The sequence below is a fragment of the Ciconia boyciana genome, chromosome 15, assembly GCF_034638445.1.
Source record: "Ciconia boyciana chromosome 15, ASM3463844v1, whole genome shotgun sequence".
NCBI classification, from domain to species: Eukaryota; Metazoa; Chordata; class Aves; order Ciconiiformes; family Ciconiidae; genus Ciconia; species Ciconia boyciana.
The window spans coordinates 9,082,690-9,107,974 of NC_132948.1; the positions used below are offsets into that span (position 1 = coordinate 9,082,690).

The following is a 25,285-nucleotide window of genomic DNA, read 5'->3' on the forward strand; positions in this document are numbered from 1 at the left end:
ATATATTAATGATTAAAAATATGACTCTGAAATGAAGACTCTTTCCTCCCCACCCCTTCACCTCCTTAACCCAGTGTGCTGAATGGGTAGGGTTTTATGGAAGTTCACAGGTTGCTTTGAGATCTTTGAGCAGAAAGATTTTAAAACATGTGATATCTGTATTAATATATAGGAAGAAGAAAGAAAAGAGGTGCAAAAGAGGAAACGCCTTTATGCCTGCTGCTTTGCGAAGAATTTTATTTAAAGAACAGAAACATGCATATAATTCTGAAACCAGCAATGTCAGAGAGTGATTTTTCTTAAGTGTGTGTCTGTGTGCACCTGCTACAACATGTAACAAGATAGCAAATTAGATACTATGGAGGAAAACTAACTCCTCCGCCCCTTACCAGCAGCATATCTTAGTCTAAGGACTGTGTAACTGTTCAGGTAACTGACAAAACTTCTTCATTTACATACTGAATGTAGAATGACTGAAAAACGTGCAGAGGATTATTAGTTCTTGGTTTAAAATTGCAAGATTTCAGGGTTCTCTTCCTGTCCAGTGCTTATACGTGCTAAAGGATTTTCTGTCTGTGCTAAAGCACACCAAAGCTTTGTGTGTATTCAAGGGAGAGGGATGTGTTGGCTGAAGCCGAAAAGCTTGGAAATGTGACCTCAAATGTCTGTCTCTTTAGGGATCAAGAGGGAGATTTTATTTGGCAAAAAAAATTAGTTTTATATAATTTGTGTGATTTCTTTTAAAGAGAAGATCTTGACTTTCTAGTGAAGGGCAGAAAAACAGCTGTCTTGTATCCTCATCACAGAGGTGTACTGTAGGAAATAACCTCTTTCCTCATGTGATTATACTGTAGGAAGGAACAGTGCTGTATGGCTGATTGCTGTGACTTTTTAGAGCTCCTGTAGATTTCCTGTCTGAGCTGTAGGCTCTATCTGTTTATCATCTTCTGAATGTGAATATCCAGGACAGCCTTTATTTACTTAGCTTGGGCAGATTGGATAATTCCTTTAGTGTTCCTCCCTTTATCCTTTTAGCCCTGTTAAAGTTTTTCTTGGGAGTGACTGAGAATATTTCAAAATAGATCTTCCTTCAAAAGCAATAGTGATCTGTCTTGCCAGTATGATTTTTCAAAACTGCTTTTCTTTCTCTCTCTAAAACGTTCAGGTCAAATGTTAACTCTGTATGTTGAATGCAAGTTTTCTAATGTTTGAACACGATGACCATGAATGAATGCGGCTCTTGTTTAATCTTTTGGCACTCCTTAGGGACTACTGGCTCTGCTGGCATGTATAAAAAGTAACGCACTGGAATCCTTATTGGACTGGCATGTTTAGAAATGCCTCAGATGGATGGTGTTTTGTTATTTAATGAAAGGCAATTATATACTGCATTAGCTGTAATCTCAGCTGCCCTCAGCTAGATGCCACTTTCTGCTGGAGCAACCATTTCGTCGTTCTTGACCAGCAGAACTGAAGCCAGCTCTGTCAGCAGCAGGGTTCCTGATGATTTCAAACATCTACTAATATATCTGTGCTTGTCCAGGTGTCTGTCCTCTACATGCATTTATTTTTGCAGAGTGATGTTGCACTCGCATGACTTATAGTGGTACAACTGACCCTTAGAAATACCCACAAATCTGGTATCTAGTTCCTGGTCTCCGAAGGCTGGAAAGAATTTAAAAGTTGTATCTAAGAATGGAGTGTACATGTTTCTACTTTAGCACCTGCCTAACTGTTTTCCACCTGAAATGTCTCATCAATTGTTTGTGCAAACTCAGAATACTCTTGGGTGAATAGTACCATACATTCTTTTAATTTATAAGACATGTCTTCACTCTACTGTTTCAAGGAGAAACACCATTAAAAGCTGCTCAGTTTTCCTGATCTTTATAATCTTACTGTCTATATTTTTAACTTATTTTGAGGGGAAATTGCAAGGCAAAGAGAGAAACTCAGTATTTGATAGAGTTCGCTTATCTGACATTCTCATTCTGCTTCTCTGCTTGGCAGCGGCATGCATTTAATCACAGCAACATTTATTAAGTTCTGTATTTGTTCTTCTACTTTATTGTATGCCAGCCGTATAGCAGTCATGGTGCTAATTTAGAAGGCTAAGAACATGGAGAGCTAAAAAGGGATTGCTGACTTGATGTTTTCAAAAAGTGTAAAACAGTTACAGTTTCACCCAAGTCTATCAAAATTAAATTCTTACTATAAAAAGCAGCATCTTTGTTTCAGCTGTTTCAGTAGTAATTGTATTAGAGAGAAGCCCTGTGTCTTTGTTTATATGCATTTGGTTTTGAGGCTGGCAGGAGATGATATTTTCCTTCTCAAACTTTCATTTAAACTTTAGATCCCCAATAACTTAAACTTGATGCTCTGCTATCCCAAAATCATAATTGTTATTGTGGACTGAATGCACTTACGGAGATGGTTGAACTGTCTTATCATCAGAAGAAAGCATTGCGGACAGTCAAACAAATTACTCTTCTTGTTATCAAAATGGAGGGCTTTTGGCAAAGGCAAGAATTTCCTTGGAAAAATGTAGGAAAAGTAGTAAGTATTGATAGTGGGCTTACCAGAAGAGGTAGCAATTATTTACTTTCTGGGGTGAAAACTCTCTCCACCTCTCAATCCTTGACTCATTCTGTAGAGAATGATGTGTGCTCAGGAGGATCATGTGCTTTCTGATCTTTTAATAGACTATAGCAGTGACATTTTTATAATGCATGTGTACAGTGGCAACTTGAAGTGTTAGAGTTTGCATCATATTTTCTGTGAAATTTTTTTAAGGAAGAGCTGATAACTGTTGAAAAGCTTATTAATTAAAGATGGGAATCTTTTTAAAAAATTGAACAGACGGTGTTTAGAAATAGCAACATAGATTGGGAAAAAATACTCACAATATTGCTAGCCCAAAATAATTTTTTACTGATACAGACACCCTCTCTTATTTGTGCTTCATATTCAGTAGTCTAATTCTTTGTGTTTCAATGGTATTTTTTTTAGTGAGAATCTCAAGGCATTTAGGAATCTGAATGAGCATAGCAAGTTATAGAATGGTAAGATGAGGTGACTTAAAATGTCCTTGATGCAGAATTAAAATCTATAAGCAGAGCAGAAGCTTTAATGAATTATCTTTCTCATAGCATTGCTGTAATATCTGACTGATGGTTTGAGGTCCTAAGCCTCTTACTATCTTTGATCTGATTCATCTTCTTCTTAGTACAGTTTCTTAGTTATAGGAATTTACCCTGCCTTTTCCCTTTCCCAAGCATATGCAGAGAGAATCCCGTTTATCCAGTTTTCAGTTAATATCCTGCACTTTCCTGGGTAGAAAAACAGCCATGTATCTTATTTACCAACTTAGCAATGTCACTGAAACCCTCTAATTTTCAGTGGATTTGTGCCTCGTAATGGTTGCCTTTCTAACTATATTATATTCCAATTTTATATTATCTCCAAATGTACTGATAATCTGCTGCTACCAAGTGTATTTATTGATGGCAATACTTTAGTTTTTCCATTTTGCTTCAGAAATTAGTTGGTCTGATCTAAAGTCATTGGGAGAAACTCAAGACTATTTGAACACAAGTCTCCCTCTTACTGGGTGGCCTGCTTCTGTGAAACTTGTAAGAATATAATATTTGTTTTTAGAAATCTCCTGCCTTTTATTTTACTTCATTGAAATTACCCGGCAGGTTCAAAAGCAAAGGAGAAATACAGATTTGTATGTAGGCCTGGCTGCCATAAAAGCCCTGATGTTGAAAGATAATCTAAAAGTCTTTGGTCCGGAATATGCTATGGATCTGTGAACTCACATGGAGAACAGTTCAAGTAATCTCCATGATATAGAAATACAGCTATTTATCTCAGTTAAGAAACAAATCTAAAGCTGCTGGTTGAGCTCTGGATTAGCCACGTCCTTAATGAGGGACAGCATTGTGGGGTGTTCGGATTGGTTCCCAAACAACAAAGTTTATTCTTCCCCAGTCCTTCTAAGTGTGCAGGAAAGTATGAGTGTCTTCTGAGTTCTTAAGGAAAGAGAGATTCACTCTTTGAAGTTACAGACAACCAGTAGCTATTTATGGGGATGTCCTTATACTGTGCTGTGATGGTGCTTGATAGCAGGATGAGTGATGACAAGGCATAGTGTTTGCATTACGGTGTGGGGACTGTTTTGAATATCCTCTGGGTGTCTTTGTTTCACTGAACATACTAGTTGCTTCAGACTAAGTAATGTTTATCTAAACAAATGCCCTCTAAAGTAGAGTTGAAAGATTTTTCAGGACCTCTGCTAATGATCATGTAAATGTGATTCAGTTTGAGTAATTTGTCAGCCACTTTTCGTTTCAAGTTATGTTCATCAAATCAATGACACTGTCAAAAGAGCTGTGTCATACCGGTGGGCATACTTCCCAACTTATTACAAGCTTTTGGTTTTGTATTTTTATGATAGCAAAAGTAAACTGTATTTTGAGTTAGACTAAAGGCATACTAAAACTTGCATGCAACAGTAATTTCCTGGAGTAATCCTCGTAGCAACTTTGAAGGCACTTCAGAAGAGCAAAAGATTGCTTTCATTCTGTTAATTTAATAGTTAAGCTTAGTTAAAATAGAGATGCACTTCTTCAAGAATCTGTCCCTTACAAAATTCATATTTATGTTAAGAACACGGTATGAGAAACTGAGGCTTTGTGGTTCATGTAGGATGAGTGTTTGCCTTTGTGAAGGGTATACCTCTCTAGAATTCATATGATGGTTATATTGGATTGGGCTGGAATGAGCTGAAGTAGAATGTCATAAGAAGAATGATCCTATATAAACTAGGGGATGTTCTTGCTTATTTTCTTATTACATTTTTATTTCCTATACCAGTGTCTGCAAACAACAGATCTGAGAGAAAGGTCTGGATTCCTTTTATTTTTTTCCACCTGATCAGCTGAGTTTTAAATGCAGATTTTTTTCTACCTTTAAAAGTGAGGTACAAAACACTGGTTTGATAAGCATATACCAGCCCATATATTTTGATGCTGGCAGTAAGCAGAGCATCTAGTAAGCCAAATAAATATGATCTGATGGCATTTAGCATGATAAACATTGAATTAAATGATGCATATTATTTTGGTGTCTTTTCTTATGTTAGTGATGTACCTGAAGAATATATTCAGATCATCATATTACTTGAATAATTGACATCAAAATCCATGGTTTCTGGGAGACAAAATAAAACTGAAGTTGTGTTTTTAAATGCTCCCTTTCTTCTAATTGCAATGTGTTGAATGAGTAATCAAATGTAGACTCCCAAATGCCAACCCTTATTCTATTGAAATCTTAAATTCTTAATTCTGTTTTATATATAAAAATTCTTTCTTAAATTCTATTCATTTCAGCTTAACTGATACCTGAAGATGCCTCTGTAATCCCACAGTCTAATCACTGAACAGTACAGTTAAATTCTTGAGCAACATTCAGATAATCAATTTGGTTTAACAGTGACTACTACAGGGGATGTTACATGAGTACCATAATAATTTGCTGTTTGTGACTTGCTTTGTTATCAAATGCCTACAGTGCTTTCTGGCTTGTTTCAGTCTGAACTTGCTACTCATTCAATAAATGCTTTGGAGCTGACAAAACATGCTGGATTTGCACTAAGTCATGAGCATTAGGTTCAGAGAGAAGTTCACTTACCATTTCAGTAATTGGCTTCAGTGGCTGAATGCAAAAAGACCTTGATGTGAATTCATAGCTCCAAAATGGTTGTATTTAAGTAGTTTTTGTGATTTAACCCTGGCTGGCAACTCAGCCCCACCCAGCCGCTCGCTCACTCCCTCCCCCAGTGGCATGGGGGAGAGAATCAGAAGAGTAAAAGTGAGAAAACTTGTGGGTTGAGATAAACACAGTTTAATAGGGAAAGCAAAAGCCACGCACACAAGCAAAGCAAAACAAGGAATTCATTCACCACTGCCCATGGGCAGGCGGGTGTTCAGCCATCTCCAGGACAGCAGGGCTCCATCACGCGTAATGGTGACTCAGGAAGACAAACGCCATCACTCCAAACATCCCCCCCTTCCTTCTTCTTCCCCAGCTGTATGTGCTGAGCATGAGGCCATATGGTGTGGGATAGCCCTTTGGGCAGCTGGGGTCAGCTGTCCCAGCCGTGTCCCCTCCCAGCTCCTTGTGCACCCCCAGCCCACTCACTGGTGGGGTGGGGTGAGGAGCAGAAAAGGCCTTGACTCTGTGTAAGCACTGCTCACCAGGAAGGAAAGCATCCCTGGGTTATCAACACTGTTTCCAGCACAAATCCAAAACACAGCCCCATACCAGCTACTATGGAAAAAATTAACTCTATCCCAGCCAAAACCAGCACAGTAATAAATGGCTAGGAATATGAACTGTGCTGCATCATTACAAGAGAATTTCTGAAAAGTTAATGCATGAGGGCTTCCAAATCCATCTTTTTGGTTTAACTAATTGTAATTGTTACAGAACTGACTTTGAAGCTTAGTGTGACATTTACAATGGATATCGTGTGCTGTGGAATTATTTCATTGTAAATGTAATCCAGCGCTTGCAAAATGGTGATTCAGTCTTTTTGGTTGCCCAATGTGAAGTATCTCCAATAGACCCAGAATGTGGCAGAGGAGGCATCATGATCAGGAAGACTCCTGTTCCAAGATGCGGCTCATCTCTCACACTCTGGGTGTGCTGACATTGCAGTTTTCCAAAACAGGACAGAAATCTGGCTGCATAATATGTGGTAATGGGGGACTATACTTGTGTTCCTCCTTAGAAACAAAAGAAGATGGTGGCAATAGGAAATGCTATTAGGGAGGGTGTGTGAGGCTATCTGCTTTCTGCAGTTTATCCCTCTGCTATGTCTACCTCATCCAGAATTGTTTCAGTAAGGATGTTGGTGGGTATGTCCCAGTCTGGTCAGTTTGCAGACCTGCTGTGGATGAATTAATCTAATTCCTATCTGAACCTTCCAGAAGTTGGTCTCTGTGATCTGGCACATTCTTGCACAGAGAGAAATATTCTAAGAGGTAGCAAGAGGCAAATAGCAGTGCAATGTGACGGCATTAATTTTGTTCAGAGTTGAAATGTGGTTGTATTTTTAAACTGTGTATTAATTTCAAAAACCTATAAATTCAACTAAAAGCATTATTTTAAGTGCTTTTGGACATACATATGCTCACTTTTTACAGAAATGTAACACCAGCCCAGGAGACCACAAATACAACTTTTAGAGCTGTATTAAGAATTAGATCTGATCATACAGAAGATGCTTATATGCTTTAAGGTTTTAAGATTGCAGTAATTTTAGTTGTAAGCATTTGTAACTGTGCAGGGTCTGAGCTCTTGGAGTAACTCATGGACCAGAAGAGAAAACTTTCCAGGTTCAAAATTCCAAGTTCCTTTTTCTAAACCATTGTCAGGATATTTGAGGAATGATTCATGAGCTTCTGAAAGCTTGGCAGTAGTGTTATGATCATCAAGAGTATGAAACATATTTAAGAAATGCTGTTCAGGCTGTTATTTCAAACGTTGTGCTTCATGGGGTGAGTTTGTTTTTCTCTCAGGAAAGTGAAGTTACTGGACTGTGGTGGTCTTTGAAATGCATTTTCCATATCACTTTTCTATGGAAGGGATTTTCTGATTTATTTTGTACATGTTACATTTTCTTCATGGTATGGTCAGAATTTGTCTTCTAGGTACCTGCTAGTTGACTGCCACAGGGATTGCATATGATCTTCTCTGGTTACAGATCTCTGTGAGATTTTCAGCAGCATTATCTATTCTAAACAGTCCTTTTGTAATATTTACTCTGTGTCTGTTAGTCTTAATGTTTATATGTATTTTGCAAAGCACTGGTATGCTTAGCAGAATTAACAAATTGAAGTGATCTCTTTTTTTGAGCTTAGAAATGTGTTGGCATTGAAAGGCATTTTCCACCAGTATGTAGTCTCTTAATGGTGTTAACTAAGTTTAATATTAATCTTTTTAATTCAAAATGTTTTGAAGAACTCGTGCATGACCGATAGCAGATGATCATCAGTTAAAATAAGTTTCACTTTATTATACAAATAAACCACGAGAGTAGTGTTCTAGCCTCAAAGTACACTGCACAGAGTCAGACTGCAGTGTGTCTGCATGCAGAAGACACAGATTTTGCAGTCTGTTTTGAGTCAATTCAAACATTATGCTGCTCTCTTCGAGAATGTCCTCTTTGTTTCCATACCAAATGGACAGACAACTTGCTTTTCTCCATGGAAACACTGCATCTGCTCCATGGTAGTCGCAAGTAGCGATGTTAGCAAATGTTTCATCCTTAAATTGTCAAGTCATCATTTCAAATGTTTTATCAGATGAAACCTTTTGCTTTTAATGTTGGCACTACCTATCCTGAGGGAGGAGAGCATGGTGGTGGCAGCATACTTGTCAGATATCAACTAACCTTAAAGAACTATTGTTACTGTTATATTCTTGTCGTGACTATAAGGTTCTTAAGTGGAGTGAGCTGAGGCTTTAACTTCTTTCCTTGTTTTCTTATTTAATTGTGGTTTAGTTCTTTTGGAGTAGTAGTTGTTGAAAACACAGTCTTGAAAGAAACAGTGGTGGACAGCTGTTTTCTTTTTATTATAGGAATTCCTTTTTTGACAGTAGAAAAATATTCTGCTTTTTTAATTCAGGGTCATGAGGTTAAATTTTATTTATTTATTTTTAATCTCAACTTGCCAACAGAATTCATATCTATTATCAGATTAGTAGGATTTATTTTCTTAAACCAATGGTTCTCAACTTGTTGCTCATGAATCGCTTTGATCCATGCACTACTTTGAGGTCTGTAAAAGGTAAATAAGAAAAATAAGGTTATTATTAATCAGCTAAAAGGGCCAATGCAAGGATTCATGTCTGTATTTGAAAATTTTTAGTAGTCAACACACAAAACAATTGCAATTCATTCGAGAATGTAACACATTTTCATATTGTGCCATTACTGGGAAATATATGATTTCATACAAGTGTAAAGCTTGTGTTTAAAACCTCTTTTTTATGAGAATTTGTGGCTTGCTGAACACTTTAGTACGTGTTATCAGACTCTTTCTGGGCATTTCCTTAGGTTCCTGCTACGATCTTTTGAGGAACTTACAGTTAATGTTATTGCCTATTGGTTATAAAGATTATTTTTCAGGAGAGCTGAGACAGATTCAAGGAAGGAAAGAGAACAAATTGAGACAAGTAGCTAGCTGCTCTCTCTTATGAGAACTAAAATGAGGTAACTGACATCTGGAGCCTGTTAAGAAATGCTGGAGTATGTAATGCTTAAAATCACTTGATGCAAATTTATGTGCTTTCAGCGCTTTATGAATTCTAGTAGGAAATGCTCCTATGAAGGTCCCGTCTCTTTCTAAGACTGAAAGTTGCATTTTCACTATTGCAATAAGGCAGTAGTTTACCAAAATGTGTTGCCTATATTTTAGCAGTTTTTTAAATTAAGCTACAATTTCAGTAACGCTAAAACCAGGGTACAAGGAATTGTGTTACTTCTGGCCTAACTGAAGGCCTGTATATTGAGAAAAGCAAATGACACAGCAAATATATAACCCATGACTGTGGAGAGCAAAATTAAAATATGAATGAGTACCCTGAGCCAAGAAATGCGATATTAGAACATTCTAACTTTCTGTTGAGCAGAGGTTTGTTAAACATCTATTAATAAATAATTATTTGAAACTGGCAAAATGTAATTTTGGGGGGTAGTTTAGTGTTTGTTTTCTTTTAATATACCTATCCTTGCACAATATAGATGGTTACTACCTATGTGGTGCTGCAATGCTCTTTGGGGACAAAAAAAGAGGTAGTATATGGAAAAGAACAGTAGTATACTGTAAGACAGCTTCTAGCTTCCTGGTTTTAAGAGGCAGTCTTTCTTACGGTGGACTTGCCTTTGGCCCATATGAGGTTGTTGAATTTCCATAAATTTTGTGTTTGGCACTGACAGAGAAGACTGTGAACCAAAAAGAACTCACCTTGATACTTCTTGCATTTCTGTATTTGTACCAAATCCTTCTTTATTATGTACAGTTTTTCCGTTCCATGGATTTTGATGGATTGAGGAAAGTAATGGAGGCATGCATGGAGATCCTGGCATTGGAGGGAATAGGGCCTGCAGCGTGAGGAAGAATAGGTAGGTAGCGTGTGTATAAGAGAGAAAAGGAAGGCTTTTCAAGTCCTTGGCATGGAAGAGTGAAGTGCAGTCTTAGAAGACTTCTAAAACAAAACATGAAGAAATACGATGCACTTGGATTTAGCAGGGAGGGCAGGTATGTAGTGGGGGGTGAGGGGGGGAACCCCAGTGTTCCTGCTGTGTCCAAAGTGACTTCTTATGTGATCCTCTAGTTGTTCTTCTGTATAACTATATGCCTGTCAGTTCTTTCACGGCTTAGTCATATTTCATGCCTATCCTTCTGCTTTGATTTTAGAAAGCTAACTCTGCTTTCATGTTCATGAACATGAAAGCTCCCACTTAAAAATTAATAGTAAACTGGCATACATCTTGCAAAAACAATGGAGACATTTTTCTCTTCAGTAGTCATAACTCTGCAGATGGGTGGGTGACATACTTCTGGCAATGCTAGAAAAAATGTTCAGCAATCTGCACAGTGCTACTTCAGAGTTTTCATGGAGCATAACTTAAATTGTAGACAAACACCATACAGCCAAGGTGGTAATTAATGCTTTTTAAAGTATAACATTTTTGCAGACTACTTAGAAAATGGGTTGAATTTGGTATGGCCGATCCCAAAATAGCAGAAGAAATGTTTCACTTTGTTATTTAGGTTCACAAAGCAGTGTGCCTGATACTTTCTTTTTTTATTTTTTTCACAGTGAATTGATTTTTAGGAGCACTAAGGTGCTGGCTATTAATAATATATGAGGGTAAAACTTATACTGGTAGGTAAAAGACACGGTTGGCTTGTCTCTTTAGTCTTCCTTCCTGTAGCGTAGCAGTCTCTCCTTCACTAGGGTTTGTTTTGCCTTTAAACACACTGTATGCCCAGGGTACGCACCTGGGCACTGCTGGTAACGCTTTTGGGAATTCTGCAATTGGCCAGCTTGCTGCCTGTGCATGCGTAGTGATCCGTGCCAGAATGCTGAGTAAACGGCAGGACCGAGACCTGCTTTACAGTTCTTGTTTGTCATGTTCGGAGCAAACAGTTGAGCAAACAGTCTATTGCTACATGTCTGTGTTTCCTTTTTTTTTTTTAGGTGTTTGTTTAGATTTGTGCTGTGTGTTTTTTTGTTTTGTTTTTGTTTTTGTTTTTTTTTGTAAGCAGGCATACCTGTTCTGTCAGTGCCTTTATATATAAAGCCTAGCAAATATCCAAGCTGTGTTCATGCAGAACAGTTTATGCTTTTGAAGATGGTGGGGAGACCAGTCACCTTACAGTTTGGCCTTGAATTCATGTTATGGAAAAAAAAAAATAGTTTTTTCATTATAGATGAAAGAGCCTTTCTAAAGCTTTTGTAATCAAAAGAAGATGCCTTCTGTGGCAAAACCCTCATGGCATAGTTCCCTGAAAAGCTTATAGCTGGCTTCCAAGTCAGAGCAGCGCTCTATCCTAGCAACGTAGGGAAGAGTCCCTCCTCCTCTTTCCACAGGAGCGTAGCTGGGGCACTGTGTTGGGGACTACGAGCCAGTGTCTTGTGATCTAAAAGATCACATACAGCTGAGGTGGATGTTTACTTTTTAGTTACCATCATCTAACTCTGTTGATCAATCTTAATTTTTCAGTTCCAGTCTCTCTTAAAAACTTTATTCCTTTTATCCTGAAATTCCTGGTTCTCTTGATTTCTCTTGCAGTTAGTTCTCTAGTCTCAAGTTGTTTTTGCTGGGATATTGCAACACTTGAAAAATGTGACTGAAAACAGTAGGGTGCACAGAGTGGTTATATCTATGTGTAAATGTTAGTAATGCTGTTAAGGGCTTTGTTTTTCTTTCTTAAAATAGCCTTTTAGTTTAAAGCTCAAGATTAATACAGCAGCATTCAGTGAAGTGAGTTATTTTGATGTTTTAGGTTCAGACTTGGTGTCTTTTAGTAGGAAATGGCCTTCAAAAGATGAGTTGGAAATGCTGTCCAGGGAAATGCTTCTCGTTGCTATTGTAAAACATCTTATCATGCATTTCATACATAGACTGTGTATATATAGAAATTTCTTCTGCAGGAGTGAAAATATTGATTTTTGGTTTGTGTCTAATGTTTTTATATACAGGTTTATTCCAGAGTTGGAAAAACTCAAATAATATATTTTATCCATGTTTGGAAAAAGATAGTTGCTACAGACAAAGAGGATTAATACTGGTATTGCAAAAAGATGAGTATGTTAAAACCAAGTGGACTTAAGGCTCCTTCAAAGACCATCAAGCATGGGAGTACATTGCTGAAAACACCTGTATCTGTTGCAGCTGGTAAGGAATATTTAAATATCTTAACTTTTCCCCCATTTATCTTCTAACAAAAAGTACCTTGAAAGCTATGAGTATACACTGTTTTTTACTATTTACACCAAGGTATTTTTGCTTGTATTTCTGATCTAATGAAAATGATGTGTACAACATGCAAAAAATCTGAAGTTACTAATCGGATGTGATCAAGCAGTTTTACTTGAAGAAACCTTGTCGTGATAAAAACGATTGGGTAATTTTTTAGGTAAGACTTGTAATCTTTACAAGATTTTTACCAAAACCTACATTAAATGCATTCAGTGTCTCTGTCCTTAGATTTTGAATTACTGTATTCCAGAGATTACAGTGTTTTCATAAGTAAGAAAATGTGGAATTGTGTTCTTCCTTTTAGAAATCATGCTTTTCCAAATGCTTGTTACATTGAAACTAGGTTATGATGCTCTCTGGAATATTAGTGTGTTTGATTCCTGTTGCTTTCTCATTGTGCTTGATTCCAGCTCCAGCAGAAAAAGCAGCTCCTAGTGAAAAAACCTCAAGCACAACCACTGCAGATGCACATGAAGAGTTTGTGGATGACTTCAGAGTTGGGGAGCGTGTTTGGGTCAATGGAAATAAACCTGGGTTTATTCAGTTCCTCGGTGAAACACAGTTTGCTCCAGGACAGTGGGCAGGGATTGTTCTAGATGAACCAATTGGTAAGAATGATGGCTCTGTAGCTGGAGTTCGCTATTTCCAGTGTGAACCCTTGAGAGGAATATTTACAAGACCATCAAAATTGACAAGGAAAGTGCTGACGGAAGATGAAGCCAACGGTACACAGACAGCTCATGCTTCTAGAGCAACATCACCAACTTCCACATCAGCTGCTAGTATGGTGTCTTCGTCTGCTGCTGCACTTCCCCCTTCAGGAATTCCACAAAAAACTTCACCACTTGCTGCTAAGGAACATTCAACTCTTTCTCAGATTAGCAATCTTTCAAAAACTGCAAGTGAATCTATATCAAATCTTTCTGAAGCTGGATCACTAAAGAAAGGAGAAAGGGAGCTCAAAATTGGCGATCGAGTTCTGGTAAGATTCCTCTGCAGCCTCTGTGTCTACTTTTTGATTGATGAATTGTAACTTCTGCTAATACTCAAAACTTTTCTACTATTTCCTTGGTCAAGGTAATGTAAATTTATGCTCTAGCTTTCTTTCCATTGAGTGTCTTCTGTAGACAAGCTCTTCATATGCAGTTTTGCATACTGTAGGAAGATCTTTGCAGTACCAGGATAAAATGGTTAATTTGGCAGTTTTTAATCTATTACGTTTTGCCAATGTCTAAAAAAACCCTTCGGTCTTTAACAACATAGTTGTAGCTTATCTTTCCATAACTTCAAGAACTACAGTCATGCTAAATAAAAAATGAGCTTGTGAGATTTCCATGCAGCTCTTTTGCCCTATTCAGGGCCTTGTTTTTAGAAAGCTAACAGTTCAGTAATTGATTGTTCCCCTGAGTAGTGATAGGCAGCAACAGAAGTAGTCACATAATGCCACTGATCACCCAGGAATTACGTGTTCTGTTGGTGACATGCCATGTTACTTGGCTGCCCTTCCTAAATTCAGAAACATAAATACTTCTGCTGATGTATCATTTCACTCTTTTAAAAGGGAGTTAAGTTTTGTTAGTTTAAACATTCTTTTTCAAATAATTATGTTGTATACCTTTTGTATTTGGATCAATGTAATAGAGCATGGGTCATTTTTGATAACTGATTTGACATATGCCTACTAAGAAAAGTGGGAAACTTTGCCTTGAAACACTAGCCTTTCCTTGAAAAGGCAGTAGAAAGCTGGTGATACATTGTTTATGTTGTATTCTTTATCCAAAGGCTATGTATGTAGCCTTCAAATATAACCAGAATGATGTTTGTATGTCCACCAGATCTACGATCACTGTAACAGAGATCTGATTTTAGGTTTGAATTACTTGCGTGTGTCATTAAGCTGAAGAATTGTCTTACTGTTATTTTGATACAATCTCTTTTTATTTACAATGTAATTTTAAAAATTTCCATTATGTAAAAACAAGGACAGGAATGAATACCCTGGCATAGAAAGCATTTCTGGTTTCGTAAGAACCTTGTGTAGGAAAAAAAATCCCATGGATTTTATTGTTTGTCCTGCACTGCCCCACCAGATAATGATTCTGCAGTGAAGGTGGATTGATATTTTTATTTTATTTTAAGGAAGAATTTGACTCCTCTTTCTGTGTAAAGAAAGCTTAAAACATAGGGCCAAGTTGAAGAAAGTGTGAAGGAGACTAAGGTGAAATGAGGACAGGGTTTGGCTGACAGCTAGAGTTGGGCTGAGATGTGTTTTCCTGGAGTGGCAATGGAAACAAAGATTTACCGTTTATCCCTAGCTATTTCTGTCAGAGGCTAGAGCCCTGTCATCTTCAGTCAGTCTCGTTTTTTTAACCACTTGTTTGCCTTTTTCTCAACGCTCTTCATGAGATCTTCTGGGATGTCGTCTTTGGGTGGGAAAATTCTCTGATGCCTATGAAGGCATCACTCTAACTTTCCTGTATCCTATTAGTGTAAATTACAGAAGAAGCGTATCCTAGGTGCCACAGTTTTGATAGTAATAAGGTCCCAAATTCTGTTTGTTAAGTAGAACAGATTAAACTTAGTATTTCATCCTCCCTACTTCCTCTGTTTGCCTTAAGTCTTCCTGTTGAATCATCAAATTGTAGTTTGAGGTTTTGGGAAAATTCCTAGCACAGCATGTCAGTGATGCATATCTGTAATTTATATGCCAGTATAAGACAGTGTACACACAGGAATATGAATGTTAAATAGACAGGATTCTTGTCTGCTGGTTTTTAACCCTTTTGGGTCCCATGCTAATTTTTTGTAGTAGATCCCAGACTCTGCTGATGTCGTGCCTAATAATAATTCAGATGTAAATATCTTAAATTGCCAGGTTGGTGCAAGTAATAGTAAACTTGGCTGAATAATCCATTCATATGTTAATACATATTTTTTTTTCTCTGCCACTGAACTCCTGTCCAGCACTATGGACTGTGGAATGGACCTGTTACTGAGTAATTGCTGGAAAATGTCCTCAGAGCCTACAGCTAGCACTGGTTGTTGTGAAAGTTCTGCCTGTCACTTACTGTAGCTTGCTTAGCCATTCCATCTCCATCAAAGGTACAAATGCAACTGGACTGCTCCATGTCATTTGTTTTTTATTTATACCGACAGCAGTAACTTTTCAGTAATATGGTATGCAAGAGGATTGAAGGCTTGATGGAATTTGTAGGTCCCACCTCAGCACAGAATTTCCCTTCTAAGTGACAGTGTAGCATCACAGGCCCGAGATACGCTCCAATCTGTGTACCGTTGCAGAACTCTGGCAACTAAATGCTGCCATGCTGCCCACATTCATCAGATCTTGCAGTTTGGACTGACTGCTATTGAATGCTTTGTGAAGGTTCTTAGTAATAGCAATGCCATGATGATTATGGATATATGGGGAAAACAACTGCTGCGAATTGTGTTTTGAAAATGGTGAGCCTCCAGCAGTGTAGAATTGCAGTTCAGCAGAACAATGAATTCATGATCAAGAAAAGCTCATTTGGGAGCCTTATTAAAATACTTAACTGGAAAAGTATGTCCTTAAGGGCAAATTCATAGATGGGTAAGACACAGCTCATCAGCTAAGATTACATTCTAGAATGGACTTCAGATGTGGCTCAACTTTGTTGATCTTTGTGTGTGATCTTAGGGTGTGGAGAGTTACTCTGGAGTATTTCAATCTGTTAAATTTTTTCCTCTAACTTTGATTTTAAAATGTACTTAATAGGAGTTACCTTGAACTGATCTGTTAATTTTTTTTTGTTTTGTTTGTTGTTGTTGGCAACTGGCTGTTTTTGGATGACACCTTCAACAAAAAAGGCAAAATCATACAGCACTTTTTCTGCCCGATCTGGGTTATTAAGAAACAAGAGGCCATTCTGACAAATGTTTAAATGCCAGAGAAATGCATTTACCAATTCACATCTCCCCTCCGCTTCTTTTCTGCATTGCACAAATGTAAATTTACCAGAAGTTTCTTGAACCTGAAACGTTGGCTTCAAAGCATTTTAGGCTTGACAGACTGACATTTCCCAACAGCTAAATTTTGTTGGAACATTTTTCAGTTCCTACTGATACGTTCGTAGTATGCCTCTACGTGAAAAGAAGCTGTAAACTCTTCACAGTTGCTTCTGCATTCTGTCACAGCAAACTACTGCATCAGATGTTTATAGCCCGTGGTGTTGGGATGAGGTAGTTTGATTAAAGGCTGTATGTGCAAAGAAATCTTGAAGAGACAGTTAAAGCTGTAGAGCATGGTCTGTATTGTTTTGTGTAGATAGAAAAAATGTCTTAAGCTTATTTTCTTATTCCTTTGATCTCTAATTGTTTCACCAGTCTTTTGTGCACTTAAAGTTAGAATTACCTAATGCTACAATGGTCCCATATGTAGAGTCCCACCAAACTTCTACGGGAGAACTGATGTCTTTAAAAAAGATATAGATTTAGTAAAAAATATATAGATTTAGTAATAAAGGAAGTTTCCAATGTATGCAACCCTGATTTATTTGGATATGATGGCAGGTGCCCTACAGGATCTTTCCTTAATTCAGATAACATTAGGAAGAATAGTGTCTACATACAAACTAAGCGTTTGGGACACTAATTCAGATGCTTGTCAGAGAAAAGAAATTGCACTGCAAAAAACAAGTAGAGTTGTGACGTGATCGCCTGTATATTCTCAAATGCAGGCTTGCTTAGAGTAACTCATGTTAGGTTGTGCTGAACAGTGCAATAGACATGAAGATGAAAAGATGCAAAAGCAAGCAGCCTTGCTTTTTCAGGGGGCAGAAAACATATTTTTCCAAAAGACCTTGTATATATATAAAAAAAAGTTTCATTAACATCAGAACAGACAGACAGTGCTTCAAGGTATGTGATATGTCAGCTGAGTTGCGTTCCTGTGGATGCCTGCAGAAAAAAAATATTTGTAGTAGATTTGCTGCAACAGTCAGCTACAACTTTTTTCCTTTTTTTTTCCCTCTCAATTTGAAGAAGACATGTTCCAGGCTGTTAAATCAAGATGTAAACGTCAAAAAAATAGCTCGTGGTAGACGTCAATGTCCATATGGGAAATATAATAATCATGGAGAAATCCACATTGTCCTGTTTTCTTAGAAGTTCTCTTCCTTGACATTCTGGAGGAGTCAAAGCAAATCAAAACCAAATCAAACTAAGTGAAGTGAATACACGAGCTGAAGTATTATACCCCCAAATGGATGTTCCAGTGCAAAGGAGAGGTCCTTTAGATTTCTGTAGTTTACTCCTTCTCAAAGACAATTAGGTTAAAACAGCATGCAAGCCCTCTGCTGTCCTGGAAATCTCTGATAAGAAGTCTGTCTCACTCAAATCCCGGTATATCTGAGCCATATTCAGCAAGCATGTACTTAATTGCCTAGTTGACTTGAAGCTGAGCAGTAATTTTCCTTTCACTAATAAGTATTTGGAAATACTTCATGTTAATATGTAGAAATGTTGAAAATATAGGGAGATAGAGTACATATTTAAAATAATTGTGGTTTCTGATACATAACTCCTTATTATTCAGCTTTTCATTTGTTGCACTGATGTATAACTTTTACTGGAAAAAAATAATACAGCTAAACCACAGAAAAAGTTATTAATGCAAAGAGTAATTAAAATAGCTCTGTATTAACCATAATTTCCATTCTTAACATCTGAAGTATGTTCTAGAATCTGGATATGATTTAGTTATTAGAGAGAGGACGTTAACTCTGGGCAGCCTGATCTCATATTTGGGGATTTCTGTAAAGTAGGAGGTGTTGGTGTGGAAACCTGCATTTCCTTCATTGCACTCATCCCACCTTTACTGGGTTAATGACAGAGTGCAAGGTCTTTAACGCAACTGTAATTGATTTGCCTACTGAAAATTAGGCTACAGCTTCAGCATTTTGAACCTAGTATGAATAAAAATTCCTATGCAAAAAGTGATCCCTTCTTGTGCCAGTGGGAGTGTTGTTGCTAGGTACTAAACCAGATGATGGGGAAAGAATAAGATGGGGAAAGATTAATTCAAAAAACAAATTACTTTCAGGCTAAGCCAGTTTCTGTTTCCTGTTTGAGTTACAGACAGAGAACCTGTTTGCCCTGGTATTGCAAACAGTTAAGATTTCTTTAGAGCCCAATGCAAAGTTGATTGAAACAAACAAACAAACCAACCCCCTGAACTAACCAACCTAACAAACCCAAGTTGTTGAAATAAAAGGGGGAAACCAGCTTTGTGTGACACCCGTTGCACCTACCAAAGGTTGAAGCAGCTTTGAGAGCTTCTTAGGCTTTTTCCTGGAGGGACCAGATGCTGTATCTTAAATAACTAAATAAATAAAAATCTTATCAACCTAAGGGGCCTTAGCCTTCTCAAGGGATTAAAGTGCTTTCATTCATTTAACCAGTTACAGCTTCATCATGGTCTGCCAAATCTGATGCTTCTGGAGCTGAGCTGTAAAGCTGTAACTTGGGCCTCTGTCCATATGTTCACAAAAGGTTGCAAACTAGATTTACAGGCATATGCTGATGTGGCCTTTTCGGAAAGCTACTCTCTGTGCATGAGTAACATCTAATTTCTTCTTATTGTCTGTTTTATACTGCTCACTGTAAGTTATTTCTTGCTTCGTTATTTCTTAGTAAGTTCTTTAGTGATGCAATAGGCAGAGACTGATAGGAGATTATTGTCAGATTTGTTTCCACCCATGTAACCTATCTTCAAGTAAACATGACGTTAAGTCTGTCAACTGATTAAATGCCAGGACTCTTAAAAGCAATGAAGGGGAAAAGAAACTTCACGTGTGGAGAGAAGTTTCTCCCTTTAGAAGTAATCCTCCATTGTCCGTGTGGTATTTTTAAGTTTTCAATTTTCTAGTTTCTGTAACATTCTGAATAGAAAATGCACTTCTGGATTTAGTCTAATTAAAAATCTGTAATAGTAAGTATTTAACTGTTAGAAAAACAAATATTCATTTGCATTGTTAAAGCAATGTAAAAATACCTTGCCACAATGCGTATGAGGATAGAAGAGGAAGAAAAATTTGGAAGTTGAGAACATGCGATTGTTGTGTGCTCTGCTGGGGCTGTCCTGAGCCTCGTTTATGGTGACTGTGGATGTATCTCAATGCTTAACTGCTCAGTTGTGCTTTTGCTTCATCCTTAAGCTGAGTTGACTGTAAGGTATTTTGATGGCTTTGTCATGGTAAGTCAAGGATGAAAGTATTCTTACATTTATGTATCTTTAGACATAGTATTTTGTATACTGTAAGGTATAATGTAGATTAGTTTGTGAAGTGGTTGCCACAGCATGAAATGTATGTACGAGAGTATAGCTGAAGGATAGAGGGTATCCAAAGGCTTTGTCTGTAATTCATGATCTTGGTGATTTTCTCTGTGCCAACTGTGGCTTTCTGTTAATGTTACATTTAAGCATTTTTAGGACATACTGTTACCTATCTGCTCACCGATAAATAAGATGTTAAATTTATCTTACTGCAGCAAGGTATGAGTTGTGTCTAATTGTGAGTAATTTTGTTTTGGCAGCTACTTATTTAACTTAAAATTGCATGTGACCTACTGGGATATAGGCAGCAATAGGTGACTTCTCCACATGCTTTGTTAATAGTTGGTTCATGCAAGACTGATTTTTTTTGGTGTGCGTGGACTCCCTGTCTCCCTTCCCCTCCCCCCAAGGGGAGTGATATCCAGGAACATGTTGTCCTTGCTCATTTCAACACAGGATGGGCAAAGGAACAATTTATTTATTTACTTATTTTAGTCTTCGCCTTTGCTTTTTTTGTGGTCACAAATTCACATGTGGCTTTTGTAGTATGGAATTGCTGTTAGTTTTTTGTATCACTTCCTTTGTGACTGAATGAGTTGATTGAATGAATTGAACCTCGATAGCAGATCATTTTTAATTATTGAACTGTTTTCTTCTGGAAGTGAAGGGTTGTGTCTAGCATTGTGTCTGTGTGAGTGTCTTATTGCACGTTAGCATTTTTACCCACTTTGGCCTTGCTTTTGAACTTGCTAGTCAACTGCAACCAAATTGGGTAGAAATGTAGAGGTTTCAGAGGTAAGTTCTTTACAAGTTTCATGGAAACAGATAGACCAATAGAAGGTAGAGAATTTAACCACCAATTTTGGAAAAGCTGCAATTTGCCTTCACAGATTTTTGTACATCAGAGAATCCACATGATCAAGGTCTTGTCTAATACTGTTCCCATCCATAGAAATAGCTGTAGTCACTCTTGGATTTTTAAATAGCAAAGTCACTCGACCATAATATCCAGTGCCACAGGAAAACTGGCATCATTAATCTTGCTGTTCACAGAATTACTGGTTTGAAAAATCTGAATTAGGGAGACTGGTTTAAAGTTTAGTAGATACTCTAGCACTCTTCCAGTTATGTCTTGATTGAGTGTCGGATGTTATACAGATATTTCTGAAAAGAAATAGGATAAGCTAGACTGTCTAATATCAAGAAAAAAAAGACAGGCAAAAACTGACAGAGGAATCCGATGTTGACAAACTAAAACAGGGCAGTTTTGTCAAACATGTTTTACTTCCTTCTTTGAAACTGCAGATTTAATGAAGAACATGCTGTTGTGTGGTGGGATTTTTTTTTTTGTTAATTTTGAATCCTATCTAAGTCTAACTTCAAAATTAGCATTAGACTTTATGATACATTTAAGAATTGGGCAATGGATGGCAAACACCTGCCCCCCCCCCCCCCAAAAAAAAAAAAAAAAAAAGTGGCTTGCTGGTACCACCATTGGATATGGTCACTAGTGTGGTTTTTCTTTGAGCTAATCTAGTGCTAATACTATTCAGCACTTTGATCCATGCTCTGGAAGTAATTGTGAATCATTCTTGATGAAATCTCTGGGCAGTCAGAGGGGTAAATAACAATATGCTTGGAGCAATCCAGAGGGACTGGTCGTTTCATCTCCATCAGGGCAAGCTGTTGGTTGTGTTTTGCATTCAATAGCAGAGTTTATAAGCCTAAGAGTGAGAGCATAAGCTGTGTAGCAGCCATGGGCAGCTGTCTGCTGGAGGGAGTAGTGTGCTCTAAGCAGTGCTGACCATGCTGTTGGTCAGTACTCAGATCCTCTATATAGTTAGGTCCTTTTTTGTTTGAAAAGCCCATTGGAAACATTGGTGAGAATTCAGAACACATTTGCAAAATGACTCAAGCAAGAGAAAGTATCTTGCAATAAAAGATTTGAAGAACTCAATCTGTTTAATTTACAAAGGCAAAAATTTAGGTGCCTTGCTTAAAAAGTGTGTTCTTGCATGGTGAATGCTAGTTGCTGAAGAGGTCTATAATCTTCCAAATAAAAGCATAATGAGAGTCAGTGGCTGGAAGCCACAGTCAAATTTGTTTTATTTCAAATTTAAATATGTTTCTAACAATGGAGTGATTAACTATGAAAATAGACTGTCAGTGGAAGCATGTTTTCTGATGGATATCAGCTCTTATTTAAAAACATCAACACATACAGCTTAGCTCAGTACAGTTACAGGGTTAATTACAGATGTGAGTGGGTGAAATGTAAAGACCTGTTTCAGGAGAGCCAGAGGAGATGATCTGATGGTTCCCTCTGGCCTTGAATGGGTGAACAAGTCAATTAAATACAGTTGCTTTTGCCAGCTGGAAATGGTTCCTCTAAATTTTGAGAAACAAGAGAAAGAAGATTCTGATTCATAGGTCCCAGGTTTTTCAAAGTTGTAATTTGTCTGGATGTTTTTTACTTTTTCAAGTGTTGCATATTATGGATGCTGTGGTTTGAATGGTTCTGAAAATGCCCAGTCTATGTGACAAACACAGAAATATCCAAGTGATGCTTTTCAAGAGTCACCATAAGTGCGTGCTCAGGCAGAAGGAGAGACAGAGACGTTGTTATTCAGCTTTTAACTCTGCTCAGCTGGTCTGAGTAAGTGATACTGTTATAGTGACAAATTTTCAGACAGTGGCTATCCTCTTTTCAGAGAGATCTGTAGTTTTCAATGAACACTGTTTAAATAGCAGTCTCATTTTTTAGATCCCCCCCCCCCGGATTACACTGGTTTATTTGTTTCTTACTTCTACTTACCTTTGGAAATGCGGCTCTGCAAAGGTTCTCACAAAGTTTGACGTGCTCATCCTGATGTGCTTTCATAAGGAAGTTTTTAACTGCTTCAGGTTTACAAACCCATTTTGCTACTTCACTTTACATTGCAGCAAATGAACGTAAGCTTATGGGATTTAATCACTTTTCCCATGTGTTTGACAAAACACTAGTAAATTCCAAGCAAATTTCCTCACCCCACAATGACCTGTAGCCTAACCTAAATTCTCTGGTGTGTTGCTGCTTTATATTTTACAGCTTGACTATATTGAGTGTGATAACTGACTAAAAAAAGGTCTGGAAGTTCTTTTCTCTGATCTATTATTTAGTGACCTGCCCTACCATGAATGAAGGTCATGGAAAACTGTCTTCATGGTAGTGATGCCCCATTTTTCCATTTGACTTGTAGAAACTTTTTAATAAACTTCTTTTCCTATAAATAATAAACTCCTTTTTAATAAACTTCTTTTCCTTCTTTTAGAAACTGAGCTTCTTTTTTAGTCCTTCATGCACTACTGTGAAGTAGATCCCCTGGCAAATGCAACTATTTTTTGGGGGTTGTTTTTTTTTACTTTTTTTGCTATAATTCTTATAATTAACATTTTTAATAATTTTTCTATAATTCTGTAATAAATGCTAGAATTCTGTAAGTACAATTCTTTTTTCATATTGGTATATACACTTTAGTGTAATCACGTCTTAATCTTTTTTCCCCTTTAGAGCACTAAGTGTATGTACGGTCTGTATATGTACAGCAACTTTTATGCATAGAAAAGCCTTTACCATGCTATGTTGTACAGCAGCACCTCACATTGTACTACCAAGGGAATAAGTGATTATTTTCTTAAATGCTTTCAAGGTAGGTGTGCTGTCACATGCAGAGTACTTAACTGCAGCTGGAGATAAATATATTGTTTGAGGCAGATGTCTGTGAATGACTGGAAGTCTTCAATAGATTCAGGCTTTGTAGAGCAATGCTGACCCTGTCTTTAAAGCTGAAGACTTAGAAGGCTTTTGCTTGAAACTGAGCAAAACTGCATGTATAGACCTTCATCGATGCTATGAGCACTTTACTGCCACAGTGTACTCTGATTCCTACTATTGGTAAGGATACACATTTCAATATTTGCAGAAATGTAGTAGCCAGTTATTCGAAGAAGCTTGACTAGGTTTGGAAAAAAAACCCACTTTTTTGGCATTCTTCCTTGCATCTTGTTTTAAAATAACCCTGGTACCATGGTTACGAGACTAGTCACATTGCTGTTTCTCCTGGGGATCTCATGTTGTGCATCCCCATATGTTCTTGGGATATGAATTCCTCCATTTGCTCACTCCCACTGGGCTTTGGGTTGCAGTCCCATGCACATCCACTGTGATTGCTGTAGCAGGTCCAACGGGCACTGGTCATTGCCAAAGCTTTTCTACTGGATTGTGTCTCCAGGTTTGTGATTTGGGTGCAGCGTCTTCAAAATAAATGCCATATATTTTTTAGCTAAACATGGAAGATGAGCAAGGCCAAGGTATGAAACAAAAAGGAATGAATATTCTGCACCCAAGTTTAATCTGTATTATCCTGGAGCTACAGTTACTTACCTAGAGGTTTATTTACAGTTTGAGTTGGAGGGAACAGATTGTAACAGTTTTTACTGTCTCTGGGAGTCTTTGCATCTAGTTATCCTTTTCCACTACCATGCTTCAGATAGCTCTTGTGTACCCCATTTACCTTCTATGGAAAGGTTTGTGTGTGTGTGTGTGTTTTGCTAATTGACTTATGTTGTTTATTTTAAAAACCAACCAAACAAACCCTTCCAAAAAAAAACACAAAAACCCCCACCGCTCCACAAAACTGCAATAAAATTCCTTGGCCTGACTAAACAGTTCTGTAAAAGGAGCTGAGGAATCTCTCTGTGCAACCACAAACCTGACTATTGTCTTTGAAGGGATGCTCCTTATCTAGGCTATTGTTCTAGCTTTCCTGTCTAATTTCTTTAATGGGTTTTTTACTTTGATTTATCTCTGTTTATAGAGGTAGACAACAGTACAAAATTGAGTAGGGAAACAGTACTCACAGAACTAACCAGTCTTTTCACCTAAAGATGTCTTCCAAAATTATTGTTAAAGAAAAAGAACCAACAACACCCCGCTCCCTCCTGCCCTGTGCCCCCCCCCCCCAACTTGCTAGAAAAGGAATAAGGAGAAGGACAACTTGTATGGACTGATGGCACAGACATGCGCATGTTTTTCTCTCACACTGCGTAATTAAATTTTATTTTGATGTTTGTACTTAAGTTAATGAAAAACTACTAGAAAAAGTAGGTTATGTATGAAGGTGAATCATGTGTCGACTTAAGGAATAGTTCTTCCCAGGAAATACTTTAACAAATGATGTTATATATTCCCTCTTCGCCACCGAGCCACAGAGGAGATCTCGATTCCATGTGACTGTTTTGGCCGGTTTCGATTCTTTGTTTCCAACACAGTACTTGTGCTTGTTTTTTGAGAGGGGAAGTTTGTCCATTCTCTGCCAAGAACACCAAATACCAAAGGTGTTCTACTAGTTACTATATTAGGCTGAGTC

At 37.6% G+C, this 25,285-nt stretch overlaps 1 protein-coding gene across 8 annotated transcripts in view; it reads left to right on the forward strand.

Annotated features, from left to right (window-relative positions):
- The window catches only part of CLIP1 (CAP-Gly domain containing linker protein 1), a 74,427-nt gene that overhangs the window by 1,511 nt on the left and 47,631 nt on the right, over positions 1-25,285 (forward strand). For 4 of the 8 annotated variants that reach the window (XM_072879798.1, XM_072879791.1, XM_072879796.1 and 1 more), the window contains exons 2-3: positions 12,283-12,478; positions 12,973-13,544. In XM_072879798.1, coding sequence (XP_072735899.1) covers positions 12,385-12,478; positions 12,973-13,544 — 666 coding nt within the window. In that variant the 5' untranslated portion in view covers positions 12,283-12,384. Of the gene's footprint in view, positions 1-172; positions 430-10,092; positions 10,196-10,313; positions 10,332-12,282; positions 12,479-12,972; positions 13,545-25,285 lie in introns of those variants that run through there. The other 4 variants (XM_072879792.1, XM_072879793.1, XM_072879794.1 and 1 more) reach the window with 4 other exon arrangements.